This window comes from Mytilus trossulus, chromosome 13, assembly GCF_036588685.1.
Source record: "Mytilus trossulus isolate FHL-02 chromosome 13, PNRI_Mtr1.1.1.hap1, whole genome shotgun sequence".
NCBI classification, from domain to species: Eukaryota; Metazoa; Mollusca; class Bivalvia; order Mytilida; family Mytilidae; genus Mytilus; species Mytilus trossulus.
The window spans coordinates 169907-189186 of NC_086385.1; the positions used below are offsets into that span (position 1 = coordinate 169907).

General features: G+C 35.2%; 1 protein-coding gene across 1 annotated transcript in view; it reads left to right on the forward strand.

The window, feature by feature from the left end:
* Positions 1-566: 566 nt before the first annotated feature.
* The window catches only part of LOC134695280 (von Willebrand factor D and EGF domain-containing protein-like), a 63378-nt gene continuing 44664 nt past the window's right edge, over positions 567-19280 (forward strand). The window contains exons 1-5 of the mRNA XM_063556500.1: positions 567-724; positions 2099-2324; positions 14698-14757; positions 16206-16438; positions 16970-17041. Coding sequence (XP_063412570.1) covers positions 704-724; positions 2099-2324; positions 14698-14757; positions 16206-16438; positions 16970-17041 — 612 coding nt within the window. The 5' untranslated portion in view covers positions 567-703. The remainder of the gene's footprint in view (positions 725-2098; positions 2325-14697; positions 14758-16205; positions 16439-16969; positions 17042-19280) is intronic.

A 19280-nucleotide genomic window follows, 5' to 3' on the forward strand; every position in this document is an offset into this window, starting at 1 on the left:
AGTTTATCTTTACAGCCGATTTCAATGAGTATGTAGCTAAAGGTAATATCTTTGGTTAGCTTGCTTGCTAGCTGAACCGAAATTGTTAGGTTATGTGTACTAACCTCCTTTCGAACAGACAGATAGATTAGTTATTTGTCGGACTATACTACTCTTAAAGAAAGGTAGTTTACCGAACCTAACAATGACTTCACGGTTCAGCTAACAAGCAAACTAACCAAATGTATTACCTTTAGCTACATACTCATTGAAATCAGCTGTAATGTGCGATTAGGTATATATCTTATCGACCTTGGTGTGCTCTGTTGTGGGACATGATCTAATTACAGATCTATTATATTAAAAAAAAATCGTTTCTTTCCCGATTCGAAATAGTTTAAGATAACATTTGAATAGTAAATCTTATGTTAATTAAGGAAGCGATAAACTTATGATGCAATATGTATGTTCATCTTTAATCTTTCAATGGATTTGCAATGTTGGTACATGGTAAATTAATCAGTTTTGATTTGAAAGAGACGCTAATCATTTTTCTTTTTTTTTCTCAATCAAGATAGACCCATGCTCAGAAAAAAGGTATACAGTTATCGACGATTATCGACGATCACCCAACTACAAGGCCAAACCTTCCGAACGTCGTCTGTGCGATAATCGAATCAAGCATGGATGGTATCGATTTAAAATTAACGGATCTGATGCAGAGATGCCAACCACGTGCATTCCGGTAAGTAAAGGAAATCTTCTATGTTGGAATATGAGTAATTAATATCGTTTTAGCTATAATTACCAATTCGAGGTCCAATCCGAACACTAAATATTTCTAAGATTATTATATACCATCGTCCTCATTTTGTAAAAGAATGGAAAAAAAAATCCATAGGTAAATTAAAAAAAATATATGATATCGAAAACCAGACTTAAAAATCTGCATCTATAGTGTAATCAACCAAAACAGACATCGAAGAACAGAATCTGATGTACAGTAGTTGTCGTTTGTTTATGTAATATATACGTGTTTCTCGTTTCTCGTTTTGTTTATATAGATCAGACCGTTGGTTTTCCCGTTTGAATGGTTTTACACTAGTAATTTTGGGGCCCTTTATAGCTTGTTGTTCGGTGTGAGCCAAGGCTCCGTGTTGAAGGCCGTACTTTAACCTATAATTTTGTTTATGTAATATATACGTGTTTCTCGTTTCTCGTTTTGTTTATATAGATCAGACCGTTGGTTATTTTTTGTATGATGTATTGTGTTCATTTATATATGCCTTTAACCCCATTGGGGTACAAATGTGCATTTATTCAATAAACTTATTATAATGGTTTAATTTTTTAATTTTTATTTGGATGGAGAGTTGTCTCATTGGCACTCACACCACATCTTCCTATATCTATCGAACTTCTTTTAAACTGAGTTTTACTGTGCGTATTGTTGTTTGTTTGTTTTTTCGATTGGCTAGAGGTATAGGGGGAGGGTTGAGATATAAAAATAACATGTTTAACCCCCGCCGCATTTTTGCGCCTTTCCTAAGCCAGGAGACCCTGGCCTTTGATAGTCTTGTACATGTTGTATGATTTTTAATTTTAGTTTCTTGTGTATATATTACGGAGTTTATTATGACGTCCATCATAACTGAACTAGTATACATATTTTTAAGGGGCCAGCTGAGCTCCGAGTGCGCGAGTTTCTCACTACATTGAAGACCCATTGGTGGCCTTCGGCTTAATTTTTTTGTCTGCTCTATGGTCGGGTTGTTGTCGCTTTGATACTTTCACCATTTCCTTTCCCAATTTCATTTTGTGGGTGGATAAATAGTTAAAAAATCTTTTTTCTTTTCTGGTCAAACAATAATACCTTGAAGCAACTGTGACATACTTTATATACTGACACTGAGAAATTGAAACTCGAAAATCGTATCGATTTTATTGTCGTATTATTCGAAGCTTTATGAAATCAGCATAAAATCAAACCTTCAAATATTACACAACAGATAACTGAATATCAAATAGACTATCTTCGACTTTTATTCATTTAAAAAAAACCCATTAAATAAGACGAAGTTTGTAACACAAACTTTCAACTTCTAATAATCTATTTCAGCACGGTTGTGGAACACGTGCCCCTATTTGGCTTCCTCTGCCAGCAGATGGATTACCTTCTCCCGGAAAGAAAATAAGAACGCAAGCATGCGCATCGTTTGAGGTACCAGGAAGAGAATTAAAATGTTGTGGACTAAAATTTCCAGTTACCGTTAAAAACTGTGGTGATTTCTTTGCATATCGTCTGCGAAGTACAAAAGGATGTGATCTTGCATACTGTACTAAAGGTACTAACTCGAATACTAGGTCAAATGAGAAACACACACATGTAAAAATATACCAAACATCGTTTCCACATCATGAGAAATGTTCAAAATAGACGTTTAATATTTTTCGGAAATTGTACATTTGCTCGTCGAAAGTTGTTTTAGAAATTCTAATAGAGACTTCCGGTCAACAGTTTTGTGATAGAAAAAAAGAAAAACACAAAAATTCTGAACTCAGAGGAGTATCTATAATTCTATATTGGAAAGTCCAATTAATCACATGGCAAAATCTAGTCCTATAACATATGACCTCGGAGGCTTTATTCACAATTTACATTTGCTGTTCTGATATTTTCTTTTTACTATCAATGTGCCACCCGAGGTCATATCGCGATTGGCCAAAAACGCGTAGCATGAAAAAAAATTTAATTCTGATTTGACCAGCCACGTAAATGTTTTAAATATGTTAAGAAGTGATTACTTACCTGAATTATGGTAGTTATATTGATTGTTTCTCCTTAAATAATCCAAAAGAAAGAAAAGTTTATCCAGGTCATTGATGTTGACACCGTAGTCCTATAATATATGACTTCGCATTATATATTCACTATTTAACGTTTTCATGCTGATATTTTCATTTTTTATTTTTTGTCTAATGCGAAGTCATATCGGAATTGATCATTTTCCTTTAGCACTTTCCGCCCTGGTTTGACTGCGGAAAGAATATTGTGAAAATCTAAACTAGCATTTACTGTACATTAGAAGCATGAACATGTATTAATAAAAGACAAAAAAAATGAATGAAAAAATGTACTTACATTGTTGTGAAAGACTAAATTCCTTAATTAATTATCCATGTTCATACCGAACTGATCGTTTGTTTTCCTCCGCCATATTTTAAATTCTGCTGAGTGTATAAATCTAATCGTGACGTCATAATCTTACAAAACGAACTTTTTCGACACATTAATTTTTTACAAGTAATGTATTTAAAAATTTCAATGTTTTTACGGGAAATCTATATGTTTTACATCTATCCACTTGGGAAAAGTCGGCGAGCGAGGCAATCCTCATTCACCATGTCATAAGGCAATCCACTTGCACCATGTTTAACGGAAAATCTGTATGTTTTACATCTGTCCACTTTTAATAAAATCGGCGAGCGAGGCAATCCTCATTCACCATGTCATAAGGCAGTCCACTTTCACCATGTTTAACGGAAAATCTGTATGTTTTACATCTGTCCACTTTTAATGAAGTCGACGAGCGAGGCAATCCTCATTCACCATGTTTAACGGAATATCTGTATGTTTTACATCTGTCCACTTTTAATGAAGTCGGCGAGCGAGGCAATACTCATTCACCATGTTTAACGGAATATCTGTATATTTTACATCTGTCCACTTTTAATAAAATCGGCGAGCGAGGCAATACTCATTCACCATGTTTAACGGAATATCTGTATATTTTACATCTGTCCACTTTTAATAAAATCGGCGAGCGATGCAATCCTCATTCACCATGTTTAACGGAATATCTGTATGTTTTACATCTGTCCACTTTTAATAAAATCGGCGAGCGAGGCAACCTCATTCACCATGTTTAACGGAATATCTGTATATTTTACATCTGTCCACTTTTAATGAAGTCGGCGAGCGAGGCAATACTCATTCACCATGTTTAACGGAATATCTGTATATTTTACATCTGTCCACTTTTAATAAAATCGGCGAGCGAGGCAATACTCATTCACCATGTCATAAGGCAGTCCACTTTCACCATGTTTAACGGAAAATCTGTATGTTTTACATCTGTCCACTTTTAATGAAGTCGGCGAGCGAGGCAATACTCATTCACCATGTTTAACGGAATATCTGTATATTTTACATCTGTCCACTTTTAATAAAATCGGCGAGCGAGGCAATCCTCATTCACCATGTTTAACGGAATATCTGTATATTTTACATCTGTCCACTTTTAATGAAGTCGGCGAGCGAGGCAATCCTCATTCACCATGTTGCATAAGGCAATCCACATTCACCATGTTTAACGGAAAATCTGTATGTGTTATGTCTGTAACTACGGGGGTGTTTAACGACTATGAATATCCATGAGGGTCATTCACAGTAATGTTTCTTCTTCTTTGTTAATTGTCTTTGTAAGGCTATCGAGTGTCCATATGATACATGTAGTACATGTCCGATTTCCACTAAAAATTTTATAGCAAAATTTACAGTCTATAATTGATGAACTAAATAAAATATTGTTTTCATTGTGATATATTTCTACCAGAATTTCCAATAGTTGTTTGAAATAGAGAAATTGTATATTTCGAACGAATAATTAATTTCGGCGAGCGAGGCAATCCTCATTCACCGAAACGAGAAATTAGAAATGGAAGAATTTAAATACCTTAAAATGAAGAAAAAATATCTTCAGTTAATCCTAAATTCCAAATTTTATTATTAAAATTAAATGAATATTCAGTAACATTTTTTAAGAACAAGTTGCTGGAGTTTTCGTAGCCAAACTTCCGCCAAAAGGTTTATAGGGTGAATGCCATCTTTATACAAGTCTTTAAAATTATATGAGTATTTCGTCCTCATAGAGGACCGGTCGCGACCGCGCCTTACTTTGCTGGACTTTAATATGTCAAGAGAAAATTTTGGTCCTGTATCGGCCGCATTTAAAGAAATTAGTTCTTCGTTTAACTGATCAATTTTTTCAGCTAATACATTATCATCTCCATTTGAGCTAGATTCTGTGTGAACTTGTTTGTCATTCCACAATTTAATTGAAAAATGTGGACAGTGTAAAAATATAATTTCAGTTGTCGGATTAACCTCCAAAATTTCCTTCTTGACATCAACCAAATCGGCCAAAACGTTTGCCACAGATATTTCATTTAAAGAAATATTTCTATCACCCGGCGAGAAATTGGTGAAGTCACAGGTTCCTGTCCAAACCATTAAAAGCGGCGAATCACACCCTCTAACAGAATCCTTTGCTCTTCTAAGAAGTGATTTGTTACTGCTTTTTGCCCCCTTTTTAAACAATATCTCAATTATATCTTCATCACGATTAACAACATCTTGAAGGTATTTCCCCTTACTGTCCGTCATCAGAATAGCTTTTCTGCGAGGATTATTCCTGTTAGCCAAATTAAATTCGGTTTCAAAACGGTCAAGTTGTTTTCTTAAATTTGAATACGACATTTTGTCAAATTACAAATGTAAAAAGAAAGCCACGTGGTATTTTCCCGCCAAATAAAATCTAAGACATAAGTCAAGTAATCAATACGTTTTACTGCTGTAGATACAAAAATCATATATGTATAAGGCTGCTTTATTTCCGTTAATGTCATGTCGTGAGGCAGTTAATCGTGATAACGGTATAATATACTATTTAAACGAATTGTGAGCAGACTCCCCCCCCCCAAAAAAAAAAATAATCTTATTGCATTTATTACAAATCGGTTTCTTGGGAAGAATTTATCGGTTATTTATAATTTGCATTTATTCTATACATAAAGGTGTCTACTCTTAATCAAGTGATTGTACACGTACTCTTTTAAATCCGGGGATGTATATCAATACATCGGATCCCGTGCCTTGTCCACTTTGATTCTTTTTATTACATTTGTCATGATCATTTCGGGACCTTTTAAAACGGACTATGCGGTTTGGGTTTTACTTATTGTTGAAGGTTAACCGATATTTGCTTACATACTATTTATTTGCACTTTGATGGATAGTTGTCTCGTTGGCAAACACACCCCAGTTTTTTTTTAATTAGTGAAATAAATATCGACAATTTAGAGTTTTTGTTCCAAACAATTCATACATTAATTTTTGGTTTAAATAATGTTATGCATTCTTCCATTTCTAAACCTATGATATTTTTGTATGTACTCAAGCGTCAACTATAATCCTCCTGCGTTTGTCCAATCTTTTTGAGAGCTGTTTCATTTTTCCTTGAAACTTTCCAGGAAATTTTGGATTTTCGTTGTGAATATACTCTGGAAAAGCTCTATGATGACGACCAGGAGTCTGTGAAAACAAAGACTCACCACCAAGAAATGTAATCATTCTGCTGACGTTTAAGTCCCGGTCTGCATTTCGCCGCCTATGTCTATAAAGCTCGTTTTCAATTACTTTGGAATCAAATACAGAGTCCAATGCCTCACCAAGTGGTCCTACAATCTGACTACATCTTTGTATTGTATTATTGGTGTACCTACCCTTTGCGGAATCTAGTAAATCCTTAAATAATCTGTTTAAAATTTCGTTCATGAAATCCATTGGTAAATTTCGACCAATTCCACCCCCGTAGTTAACTGTTCTGTTGTAAATTAAATCGTGCTTCAATTTATCTGGAAGCCAACCATTTATCGAAACTAACAGTCTATGTGCTAATATGACATATTTTGGATGTTTTGTCGAAAAGAAGTGTACGAGGTCTAACTTCCAGTGCGACATCATGGCCTCACCGTCCGCCTCACGAACTGCATCTCGTCGGCAGAGCAGATTCAGTCCTGTCCATGTTATAGCCCTACTGTAATTGTATTTGAAATCGTCGGACTTGTTTACAGTTGATCTTGACTTAGATTTCTTTCGGCTCTTAGACTTTTTTGACGATTTGCATGCAGATCTACAGTACCAATTGCCTTCTGGAACGTCTGTCATGTCCAAGCATTTAGTGTGGTACCATTCGTCTGCCGTGCACTTGGAACCAGCACTACACCCAATCATTGGCTCATCATTACCGAGATCTTGATGACAGGTGCAGTAAGGGTAGGAGTCTTTCTCGTTTCTGCATGTGTCGCTGCAGAACCAATTATTAGGGAGATTTTCAGTATCCAGTCCAGCACATGAATAGTGAAAGACTTCACCCTTAGTACAATTCCTACCAGCCCCACACAGTATGACTTCCTCTTCGATGTCTTCTCCACAACAGAATTTCTCCGGCTCTGTCTGGTCATCCGTTTTCAAAGATTCTGTTTCCAAATGGTGCCAAACATTTTGAACAACAGAGCTAACAACAGACTGTAAATACTCTTGTCTGTCGTCAACAGACGAGTTTTCTATGGATTCAGGGGCTGTTGATGGTCTATCGCCCTTTTCTGCCATTTCCATAAGTTCCATAGTTAATAAGCAGACATATCCTTCTGTTACCAAACACATTAACTCCCATGCGTGGTTAAAATTGTCCGATATGTCTGATTTAACTTGACGAAAGTTGAAAATGTTTTTCAGATGATTAAGTGTTCCTCTGTCTGCAGCACTGGAACCCTTAAAGAACTCATCGAAGTAGTCCTGTAATAAAATCATCTCTTTGTGAAACTCTTGTACTGCAGGCTCGCAGCCTTCCAATCTTTCCCATGGATTCAAGCCATTTACACGTGCCCTGTGTGCATCATTTCCTCGTTCACAACTGAGTCCATCGCCATATACTATCGCAGTGTAAGGTTTGTCCTGTATAGATGGTATATACCTTTGCAAATTTTCATAAATAGTAATGGCCCCTTGAGTAGAGGAAGGATCGACATCAAAAACTCCAAGGTTAATTAGAACACTTCTCTTTGATGAATCCAGTGAATATTCATGAAGCATATGAGAAGTGACACAGTCGGAGAAGTTGGCATTAAACCATGGTAAGTATCGGGTTATAATGCGAGCGACCATAACTTTCATTCTGTTTGATAGAAGTTCAAAATCATTCTCATTTGGAACAAAAATGTTTGATGGTAGTTCAGCTGCCTTCTTCAACTCTTCATCGAACTTCCAGTTCAAATGAGTGGTTTGAAGACGGTTGATGGCTATGTATCCTAGAGCCATATTCAGATACGTATTTTTTGAGGTTTCAGATGGATGTCTACTGGTAACCTTTTTTCCAACATTATCCCAACACATGGAGAAGCCGGGATGTAGATCAATTTGTTCTTTCTCTTCGTCAGATTCATGTGAAATTACCGACTGTTCATCGCCGTCCGAAATATCATCTGCATCATCTGACGATAAATGTATACCATCACTATTCGAATGGTCACTAAGGGAGTCATCTAGAACATCATCGTCATCTGTGTCTTCCATTCCATACGGAAATGTATCGTCCATGTTCATTATTATTGTATCCTGGCTGCTAGCTGATAAACTGTTGACTTCGTCCTCTATGTTAGGAACAACAGCAGCTATAGCTACAGACAAGTCTGCATCTTCATTTGTCACATTGATTCGTCTAACATTTTGTTGTTGATGTTGTTCCTCAATTATTATTTTACATGTTGTTGCAGCAGAATCAAAGCCTTGCCTGATTTTGTTCAAGATAGATAAGGTGGTATCATACCCTTTACATATTCCGGTATGTGCAATTTGTTTCATGACATTGCGTTTTAAGCCACCTCTCCAAAACTGTACTGAAAACAGAGACGGAAGAAAGCTAGCAGTCTTAGGAGCTCTAGCGTTGAGAATGCAGGCAATAGATGTTCCAATCTGTGGTCTTAAGTTTACAGATTTTCCTCTGATTAGACTGTTTTCATTTGCCCGTTTGGTAACTGCCCCTCTTAGGACATTAGACAGCAATGGACATGCCTGTTCAAAGTCATTTAGAGTCTTTGTCCACGAAAATTGTTCCAGATTAACTATGTTGACATCTTGGAACAAGGGGAATAGTTTTTGTCCTAGCAATGTCAATACTTCTCTTCGCACCAGGTTCACAACAACTTTGGTGAACGATTTTTTGCTGCCTTTTGTTGCGGTGTACATACCTCTTATTGCCCTACCATATTGTCTAGCTTTTACTGCTGAGATAATAGATTCCCACTTGGTACTTTTTGAAGCTTTTTTGGAAAAAAGATTCTTTGCGACTCCTTTTTTCTGTAATGAAACATTTTGAGCTAAGTATCAATATCTAATTATGAATTTTCGTTACAGCTAATTTCCTAATGCTTGTAGAGTAAAACTTTGGTTGGCTTGCTGTCTTTGTTTGTATAATTGTTTACTCAAATTTGTAATTAAGATTGATATCTCCAATTTTTTGGATTTTTTATGAAAGTTTGTTTCCAGTTTTTGGAGAAAAAATAATTTGTTTTCAACATGAGAAAAAAAATGTTTGTTTCACCCTCAGCTGCCACTATATGTAATGCAAAAATTAAAAGAAAAAAATAGTTGTCAACTTGTCGCAAAAAAAATAGATTGTTTTTTCGCCAAAGTCGAAAAAAAGTTAGTCCAGAAAAAAAAACCTATAGCCCCCCCACCCCCAAAAATATCAAATGTTGCTGCCTAACCTTCATACTAAGTCTTCATTCACATGCATTAGGAAATTAGCTGTAATTTGTTATTGCTTATCACCCCACCCCGAATCCGCATGTGAAAACAATAGTGCAGCATGGTATTATTTGCAAGTCTATAGAAACAGGTCAATAAGAAGATCTTGAGCATTGAATTTAAACAGTGATAATTAAATATAAAGTTGTACAGGTTTTCCATTTTTAATGAAGTGTTCCCCTTTCCACGAAATGTACCATTACGCACGCAAATGAACTAGCCGGGGCTGAATTGATTATATACACTAGCAAAATATACACCCCCTCTCTATCTGTCATATAAAGAAAGGAATACTTTATGAAAAAAAAATCACTTGTCATTCATAAATACCACTATTAACTTTTCAATATTAAGTGCAAATTACCTGGCATGGTGTACTAGTAAATCGAGCTTTCTTGATAGGGGAAGTCTTTGTAATTCCAGTACTGTGTCTTTTTTTCTGACTAATATAAGAATCGGAAAATGTCCTTCCCCAAAATTCATTCAAGGAATTTTGGTATTTTGCAGTGTCATTAAGTCTGGTCCAACATTCTGGACACACAAATTGTCCTAAACGTTTGCTGGAAACAGGGGTAAAAGTTGCACCCGTAACATCTGTTAGCAAATCTCTGGCACTCTGATCTCCAGTAAGGGAATTCTCTAGCGAAAATCTAAAGTAACCCTTATCTCCTTTTTTTTTGGAAAACGCTTTGTTACAGTTTGCACATGCAGCCATCGTGGTTTCAAGCAGACGTGAAAAGGGCGCCAAAATAATAATCCGCCAAAAATAAAGAAATGGACATCAAAAGTATCAACGCAAATTTTGAATCAGTTAAAGCCAGTTACAATATAGAATATGAAGCTAAAGTGGAGCAGCTTCAAGTTGTTTTGTCTGTGCTGAAAGGACGAAATGTATTAGCCTTACTTCCAACTGGATTTGGAAAAACTTTATGTGTAGCCATACCAACCATGCTGTCAGAAGATAAAGATTGTATAACGATAGTCATATCTCCATTGACTTCGCTGATCGATGACCAAATATGCAGACTTAATAAACTGAATATACGCTGTGCTAAAATAACAGGAATAGGTGAAATGGAAAGGCAGACAGTAACAGGTACATTGAACTTTATTTGGCAGAAATGGGGGGGGGGGAGGGGGGGGGTATTATAAATTATTATGTGTGAAAAGAATATAACTGCCGCCAATTTTCCTTTTCAAAAAAGGAATCCATTCTATAACTTTTTATTATCATATATTCACGATCATTCACATATAAAGAAATCAACGCCATACGATCAAATTCCCGTCATGTAAATTCATTTTTCGATTTATTGTATTGAAAATATTTATCTCATTCATCTTTGGTCTGTGCCCCTATTCTACTAAAACTTTTTTTTATGTCAATTATAATTTCATAATACTTATTAAAGTTAAACGACGGTGGGAGGGGGGAACCACTGAAGCGTGACTGAAGCAGCCACTTAGGTCAGTTAGCCTTAGGTCAGTCAGCCTTAGGTCAGTCAGCGGACCCCCTTTCCTTACAAAAAGTAATGGATCCGCCACTGCACATATAAACAAGTATACACGGACTTTTATAGTTGACTATGCTGTATAGACTTTGCTCATTGTTGAAGGTCGTATGGTGACCTGTAGTTGTCAATTTCTATGACTCTATGGAGAGTTGTCTCATTGGCATTCATACCAGATCTTCTTTTTTTTGGCCAACAATTGTACGCGGTTGTAATTTATGGTCAATCACCTTCTTGATTTAAATATTCATTTTTTCAGAAATAACCAATGGAAAGTATTCAATTGTCTTCTCATCGCCTGAATCAGTTTTAAAGCCTTTTTGGAAAACTGTCTTCCTCTCAGCTACGTGGCAAACTCACTTGAAATTAATTGCAATCGATGAGGCGCATTGTATATCCGAATGGGGGGATGATTTCAGAAAAGATTACCAGCAGTTGTACGAGCTAAGAAGCTTCTTTGGAGCTCCTTTGATGGCATTGACTGGGACTTCAACAAAAAAAGTTAAAAAGGACATAATGGAACACTTGCAACTACTAGACGAAGACACTGATCTTGTATACAAGTCACCAGATAGGCCAAACCTATATCTACAAATCTTAAAAAAAGAAAGCACGGATTACGATTCTTGCTTAGACTGGTTAATAAACCATATTCGCACTAATGGCAAGAAATCGAAAAAAATTATTGTTTACTGCAGATCTATTGACGCAGTATCTGAAATATTTTGTTGTTTAAAAGATAGTCTCGGTAAAATGGCTTATGTTGACGGAATTGTGGATGGTAATCAAGTACTTCTGGAGATGTATCACAAAAGCACACACCAGGATTCGAAAGACCGAATTATCAACGAATTCAAGACAAAAACTAGTCGTATCAGGTGCGTTATTGCTACCGTGGCGCTAGGCATGGGTTTGGATATTTCAGACATAGACTTAGTTGTCCATATTGGCTGTCCAAAAACAGTTCTTTCCTATTGGCAAGAGGCGGGTCGTTGTGCTAGGGATGGTCGACAGGGATATAGTTTGATCTTGTATGACAACTTTACTCTTGCCCTCAAGACAACTGACAAAGATATTGCTGATATTGTAAAAAATAAAGACGGGAAATGCATTCGAAAGCAAATTTTAGATGTATTTTCTGATGAAGACAGCAATCAAGAAATTGAAAAAGAATCTTGTGAAGGTTGTGAATTGGATTGGTGTCAATGCAGCATGTGCAAGTGTTGTACACTTTGTGCCTCTAAATGTCAGTGTCACACAAGATGTAGTTTTAGTGTACAGAAATTTTTAAATGAAATTCAGAATGTAAATACTACAAATACAGACTGAAATATGGTATGGTAGACGGTGAATGAGGATTGCCTCGCTCGCCGGGTATAGGAGACGTATCTATAGTTGTACATTTCTGTGTCAATTTGATATCTTATGGAGAGTTGTCTCACTGGCAATCATACCACATATTCTTTTTAATATTTCTGATCCATGTATAAAACAAAAAATATTTGTGATCCATGTATAAAACAAAAAAACCAGACTGAAATGTAGTAGACGGTGAATGAGGATTGCCTCGCTCGCCGAGAATGGCAGTCTATTTCTGTTCCAATGAAAATTACAATGTACATACCACAGACTGAAATCATAATAGACGGTGAATGAGGATTGCCTCGCTCGCCGGGTATAGCAGTCTATTTCTGATACATTTACTAAATTGCAATGTATACTGTTACAATCTTATCCTGATCCATTTTCAGAAATGCAATGTAGACGATCATTTACAGAAGCTATCAAATTTTCAGATTTTCTGTTAAGGACATATTATATACATAAACTGTATATGGTTATCTATATGCAATTTTTATATCTATTTAAGAAAATATAGTATTGATAAAGATGCCGATTTTTTTAATTCATGATCATCACTTATTACTTCACTTTAGTACCATTTGGCACTGGTGCTCCAATAACGGAGGAATATAATTTGGAAAAAATTCGTTTTGTTCCCAATTTCGATTTTTATGTTGACCAGAGTTTTTGAATTTCACCGGTGTCAACTAGTCCTATAACATATGACCTCGGAGGCTTTATTCACAATTTACATTTGCTGTTCTGATATTTTCTTTTTACTATCAATGTGCCACCCGAGGTCATATCGCGATTGGCCAAAAACGCGTAGCATGAAAAAAAATTTAATTCTGATTTGACCAGCCACGTAAATGTTTTAAATATGTTAAGAAGTGATTACTTACCTGAATTATGGTAGTTATATTGATTGTTTCTCCTTAAATAATCCAAAAGAAAGAAAAGTTTATCCAGGTCATTGATGTTGACACCGGTGAAATCGCATTAGACAAAAAATAAAAAATGAAAATATCAGCATGAAAACGTTAAATAGTGAATATATAATGCGAAGTCATATATTATAGGACTAGGCAAAATCAAATGACAAAACACATACAAAACGAATGGACAAGAACTGTCATATTCCTGACTTGGTACAGGCATATTTTGTTGAATCACAGGAGTTTGAAATCCTATCAACTGTCAACAGGGTAAAAATATACCAAACTCGACTATCACAATTTTCCAATTTTTTGAAAAAGGGTCGTTTTGGTCTGAATAAACACTATCCGTCAATTATTAAACCAGAGACATATAATAATTGTATTGTATTATATGTCTCTGATTAAACATAGTTTTACTTCAATTAACCATTTAAACTGATTTGCAGGTCACTAATTATTCATTACCAGCTTACTTTTAAGTCAATGCAGGCCTTCAGAATTTATGTAAACAAACAGACATAATTGGTAAAAATGTCAAAAAAGGGGTACAGCAGTGATGGCCAGAAATTCATCACAGCAAAATTACTAATGATGGGATATTTCAAATTATTCAACTTGTATAAAACAAATCTCCTTTTTGTTCAGATACATATGCATACAAATGAATGTACAACTTCAAACTAAAATAGCAGACACATTACATTTTGATAGCATATAGATCAAAAGACATGTAGATTCTCAGAGGCGGATTAAGGTGGGCCTGGCCCCCCTTGTTGGGGGAAAATTTGGTTGCTAATATAGGGAATCACTGAAGTGTGACTGGAGCGGGCACCCTCTCAGGCAGTCAGTGGGCCCCCACTTAGTCTTATGAAAATTTCTGGATCAGTAGTTATAGTTGTCTCAGCTCTTAGACAAAGTGAAGATAATTGTGTCAGTTTGTTAAATATCTGCAGATCATCCTTTCAAAGCAAAATTAGACATTAGGCAAGCCAAAAAAAAAAAATAAGGTGGAATATACCACAGGTCTATTAGTATTAATCTTATTACTTCTGCTGAAAAAGTACTACATAAATTGTATGTATCTGAAGTGCTTCTCTGAAAACCTTGCAACCTGACTGTGATCTGATTTAAAATTACCTGTGACCTTTAAAAAGTATTGAAACCACTTATTGAAATTGTCTTAAAAGGGACCTGGTGAACTGAGACTTATTGAGTTTCACATTATTTTACCACATTCTCTCAATGTTTTTAACAAGTTTTATTTTTATTTTTTCAGCAATAAATGTGGTTTGTGAAGTTGGACAAGTTTATGTGCTTCATTTGCAAAAATGTGTTGGTAAGTAATGTCAGCACAATATTTGTTCTTGAAAAACCAAATCCAGTATTTTGATTGGTTGATTTCTAAGTCTCAATGCCATTATCATGCTAGAAATTTTAAAGACCAGTGACAAGTTCAGACACTGAGAAATGTTACTCCTATTCGGTGAAATTGAATTTCTAGGAGTCTGTATGTAATTGAATTTAAAGTTAAGCAAATGAACATATTTGTTATAAAACTGCAAAAACACAGGATATTTATTGACTGGATATGAGTGGAATAGTGAGTCTCTGAGGTGCAACTAAGATACTATTGCCCCAAGGCATATCCGAGGGGCAATCGTTGTATCTGAAGGTATAATTAACTTGCTATTCCATGAATATCCAGTAAGTCGTTTTATTATACTGGAAGAGACAACAGACATTGAATGTTGGGGATAAATCAACTATTATAATAGTACAGTGAAACCTGTTTACACCAAACCTCTTTTGAACTTATGATTTTGTTCGGTTTTGGCCGAAGTTCAGTTTTATCAGGTTCACAAAGCACATAATTTGATATGATGGTGCTCACGAACATGTTTGATTTATACAGGTTTTCAGTTTATACAGGATTTGGTTTAGTCAGGTTTCACTGTAATTATAAAATGCTGAAACACAACCCTACTGTTTCAAGTGTACTTCATATATATTCTGAATCCATGGTAGATACTATAGGCAGAATGGTAAGTTGTAACTCCTGCAGTATTCTCAACATTATACAATCACATAGCTGCATTTGAAATTTGGTGACATACAATGGCGCTAGCTGTCATATTTCACTGAGGTCCAATAGATGGGAATACTATTGACCTGTCAAATAGCTCAACGCTTGCACCACCTACAATAGTAGAGGGGCATTATGTTTTTGGTCTGTACCTCCATTTGTCTATTCGTTCATTCATGAATACATTAGTTTGTTTGTCCCATGGTTCGTCCGTTTGTCTCTCTGCTTCATGCAGTTTTTGGTCAAGGTAGTTTTTGATGTAGTTGACCTCAAATAAACCTGATACTTAGTACACATGTTCCCTATGATATGATCTTTCTGATTTTAATGCCAAATTAGATTTTGACCCAAATTTCACTATCCATGGAACTTCAGTTGAAAAAAATATAAAAAGTGAGACTGGATCAGGTTCATATGATAGAGAGTAATGGTTAAAAAAACCCAGAATATTAGGCCAAAATAATAAAGAAAGTAGAAAATAGGCTCAACATTATAGATGTGGGTAAGTGGATTGCTAAAATACAAAGAACAGAGTAAATATTTTCAAAATGAATTCAAACTTATCAATAGACCCCTTTCCGAAATCTCAGAAAAGGTGGCAAGTTATCAAATAGTTATAACCAATGGTATGGTTTGAGCTCACAAATTCTAATAAATAAGCAATGGTATTATTTGAGTTCATATTCTTAGTTATATTTCAGATGTTGTTGTTGAGATCTCTAAACCAAAATTACATGTGAAAAAATATCCAGATAGGGTGTCAGTTGTGTGTTTATTTGATGTGAATAACATCACTGTATCACAACATAAGCCAACATTCTCTGTGACCTGGATCAGGATCAGGAATGGTGTATCTACAGTTATTAAGTTCAAATTCCTGTCAGACACAAGGGACCAAGTGGTTCTGGGGAAAGATGTTCTCACAGGTGACTCGGTAAGTATATGTACCAAACATGGAATAACTTTATAATAAAATGGAGGCCAAAGATACCAAAGAGACATTCAGTTCAGAAATCAAAAGAAAAGCTGACGACAATGTATGCCATTGCAAAAATATCAAATCAATGAAAGGATGAAAAAAAAAAAAAAAAATGCAACATAGAAAACCAAATATTTTACAAAACAATTTCCACAACAAAAACCAATGGTGAACCACCAGTAGTGTTAAACATGGCTCATGCAAGTACAAATCTAAAATCATGTTTAAAGTGTTAGAGGGAGGGTAAATTTTCTACATGTACATTTTTTTTTAAGACTGGTGTCTGAGTAATCTAAGAAGTTCATTTACAGTATCACTAGTGTGTCAACATTCACTCAGGTTGTGAGGTCAAATGTGCAGGTGGCAAGTGCCTAGTTATATGGCATAAAATTTGGACACCAGTATTATAGATATCTAAAAAAAGCAACAAGGTTGATAATTCAATGGTATTTTTAAACTCATTGTAATTTTCTTTATGCATTTTAGGTTGCATGTGAAGTTATGCCAGTCCATCAGAAACGAAGCAAATCTTCAGAGTTACTGTTCCTGGGAATACAGGTAAGAATAGGTATCAGATCAATATGTTTAAGTGGAACCTGTCTCTCTCACTGTTAAGGGGTTATGTCCCATTGAGAATAGAAATATTTCTGAATTTGTCATTTGTACAAGAGGGGACATGTGTGGGGATAACTGAAACTGGTACATCAGCTACAGGATGATTTGTGTAATTCAAACATATACAAATAACTATTTTTAAATTAATCAAAAATTAAGGTGTCTCAACTAGTACATTGTAATAAGGTTAATATTTCTGTGAGAAGCTAAAGATCTCAAAGTGGATGAACTGGTAAAATCACATCTTGTATAGAATTTCTAGTTACCTTTAAGTTAAGTGTTATCAATCATGACCTATTTTTAGCTCACCTGGCCCAAAGGGCCAAGTGAGCTTTTCTCATCACTTGGCGTCCAGCATCGTTAACTTTTACAAAAATCTTTTCCTTTGAAACTACTGGGCCAAATTTAACTAAACTTGGCCACAATCATCATTGGGGTATCTAGTTTAAAAATGTGTGGGGTGACCCAGCCAACCATGATAGCCGTCATTGCTAAAAATAGAACATAGGGGTAAAATGTAGATTTTGGCAAATAACTCTGAAACCAAAGCATTTAGTGCAAATCTGACGGGGTAAAATTGTTAATCAAGTCAATATCTATCTGCCATGAAATTTTCAGATGAATTGGACAACCGGTTGTTGGGTTGCTGCCCCCCAATTGGTAATTTTTAAAGAAAATTTGCCGTTTTTGGTTATTATCTTGAATACTATAATAGATAGAGATAAACTGTAAACAGCAATAATGTTCAGCAAAGTAAGATCTACAAATAAGTCAACTTGACCAAAATTGTCAGTTGACCTCTTAAGGAGTTATTGCCCTTTATAGTCAATTTTTGACAATTTTCATTTATTTGGTAACTTTTGTAAATTTTTACAAAATAATTTCCTCTGTTACTAATGGGCAAAGTTCATTATAGATAGAGATAATTGTAAGTAGCAAGAACGTTCAGTAAAGTAAGAACTTCAAACACATCACCATCACCAAAACACTATTTTGTCATGAATCCATCTGTGTCCTTTGTTTAAATCCACATAGACCAAGGTGAACGACACAGGCTCTTAAGAGCCTCTAGTTGTATCTAGGGATACCTTGAATTAAGAATAAACACTTATTTCATTTTGAAGCCACAGTTTATTGGTACAAAATGAAGCTACAAAAACTACCTGTTACAAAAAATGGGTCAAAACAATTAATAATGATTAAAATACTAAATAAAATGATGAGTTCTGTGATTGACAGGTTTCAAAGGTGCGCTACAACTCAAGTGGATTTTGTTTGTCCACCAACCAACAGTGGGAATGGGCACTAGGTGGGCAAAAATTCTAGCTTGTCTACTCTGCCCACCCATCGGAGTGGGCATGCAATTTCTTTTGTTGAATCAAAAGACTTGCAAGTAGAATCAATTTAAAAAAAGCAGATAAGCATTTATAATTAATATTTAAAAAAAATAAATAGATTATGGCATAAGTGGGCACAGGTGGACTGTCCACTGTGGGCAGGTGGAAAAAGCAAAATCCACATGGGCTGTTATGTATGTCTGATGACATGACTGCCACAGAAAAAAAGGCAATGAATAGGATTCACATGAAAACAGTCCAATTCTAACAGCTCTCATCATTAATAATTTTTCCTCCAATATTCTTATACTTTTATTAATAATGTACTCTTTCATGAAACATGTACACCACCTAGGTAATGTTTGGGTGCAGTAGGTCCTTGGTTTGTTCCTTGCCAATGTCAAACCAAAGACTTAAATTAAGTTCTTATCACTTCTTCCTTATAGGTGCAGGGGTGGATCCAGACATTTTCAAAAGGTGGTTCTCAACCCAGGATAAAATGGGAGGGGAGGTTCAAAATCATAACTGATGTATCTCTCCTTCATTCAAGGAAACTACATATTTTAAACAAATAACCATAATTTATTAGAAAAAAGTTTTAATAAATGGTAAAATGCCAAATCTGCAAACTAAATTGAACACTGTCAACCAAAATTTTCATGTGTAATTTATACACAACTAATGTGAGAACAAAAGTAACTTGAATATAAATGCATCAAATTATGATCTTCTTTTATATTAATAAATAAACAATGTTTGAAAATCTAAAAATTGAATACAGCAAAGTATCTTAGTGAGGTACGTTAGACATGAAAAAAAATACCCACAAATATAATCTGGTTACA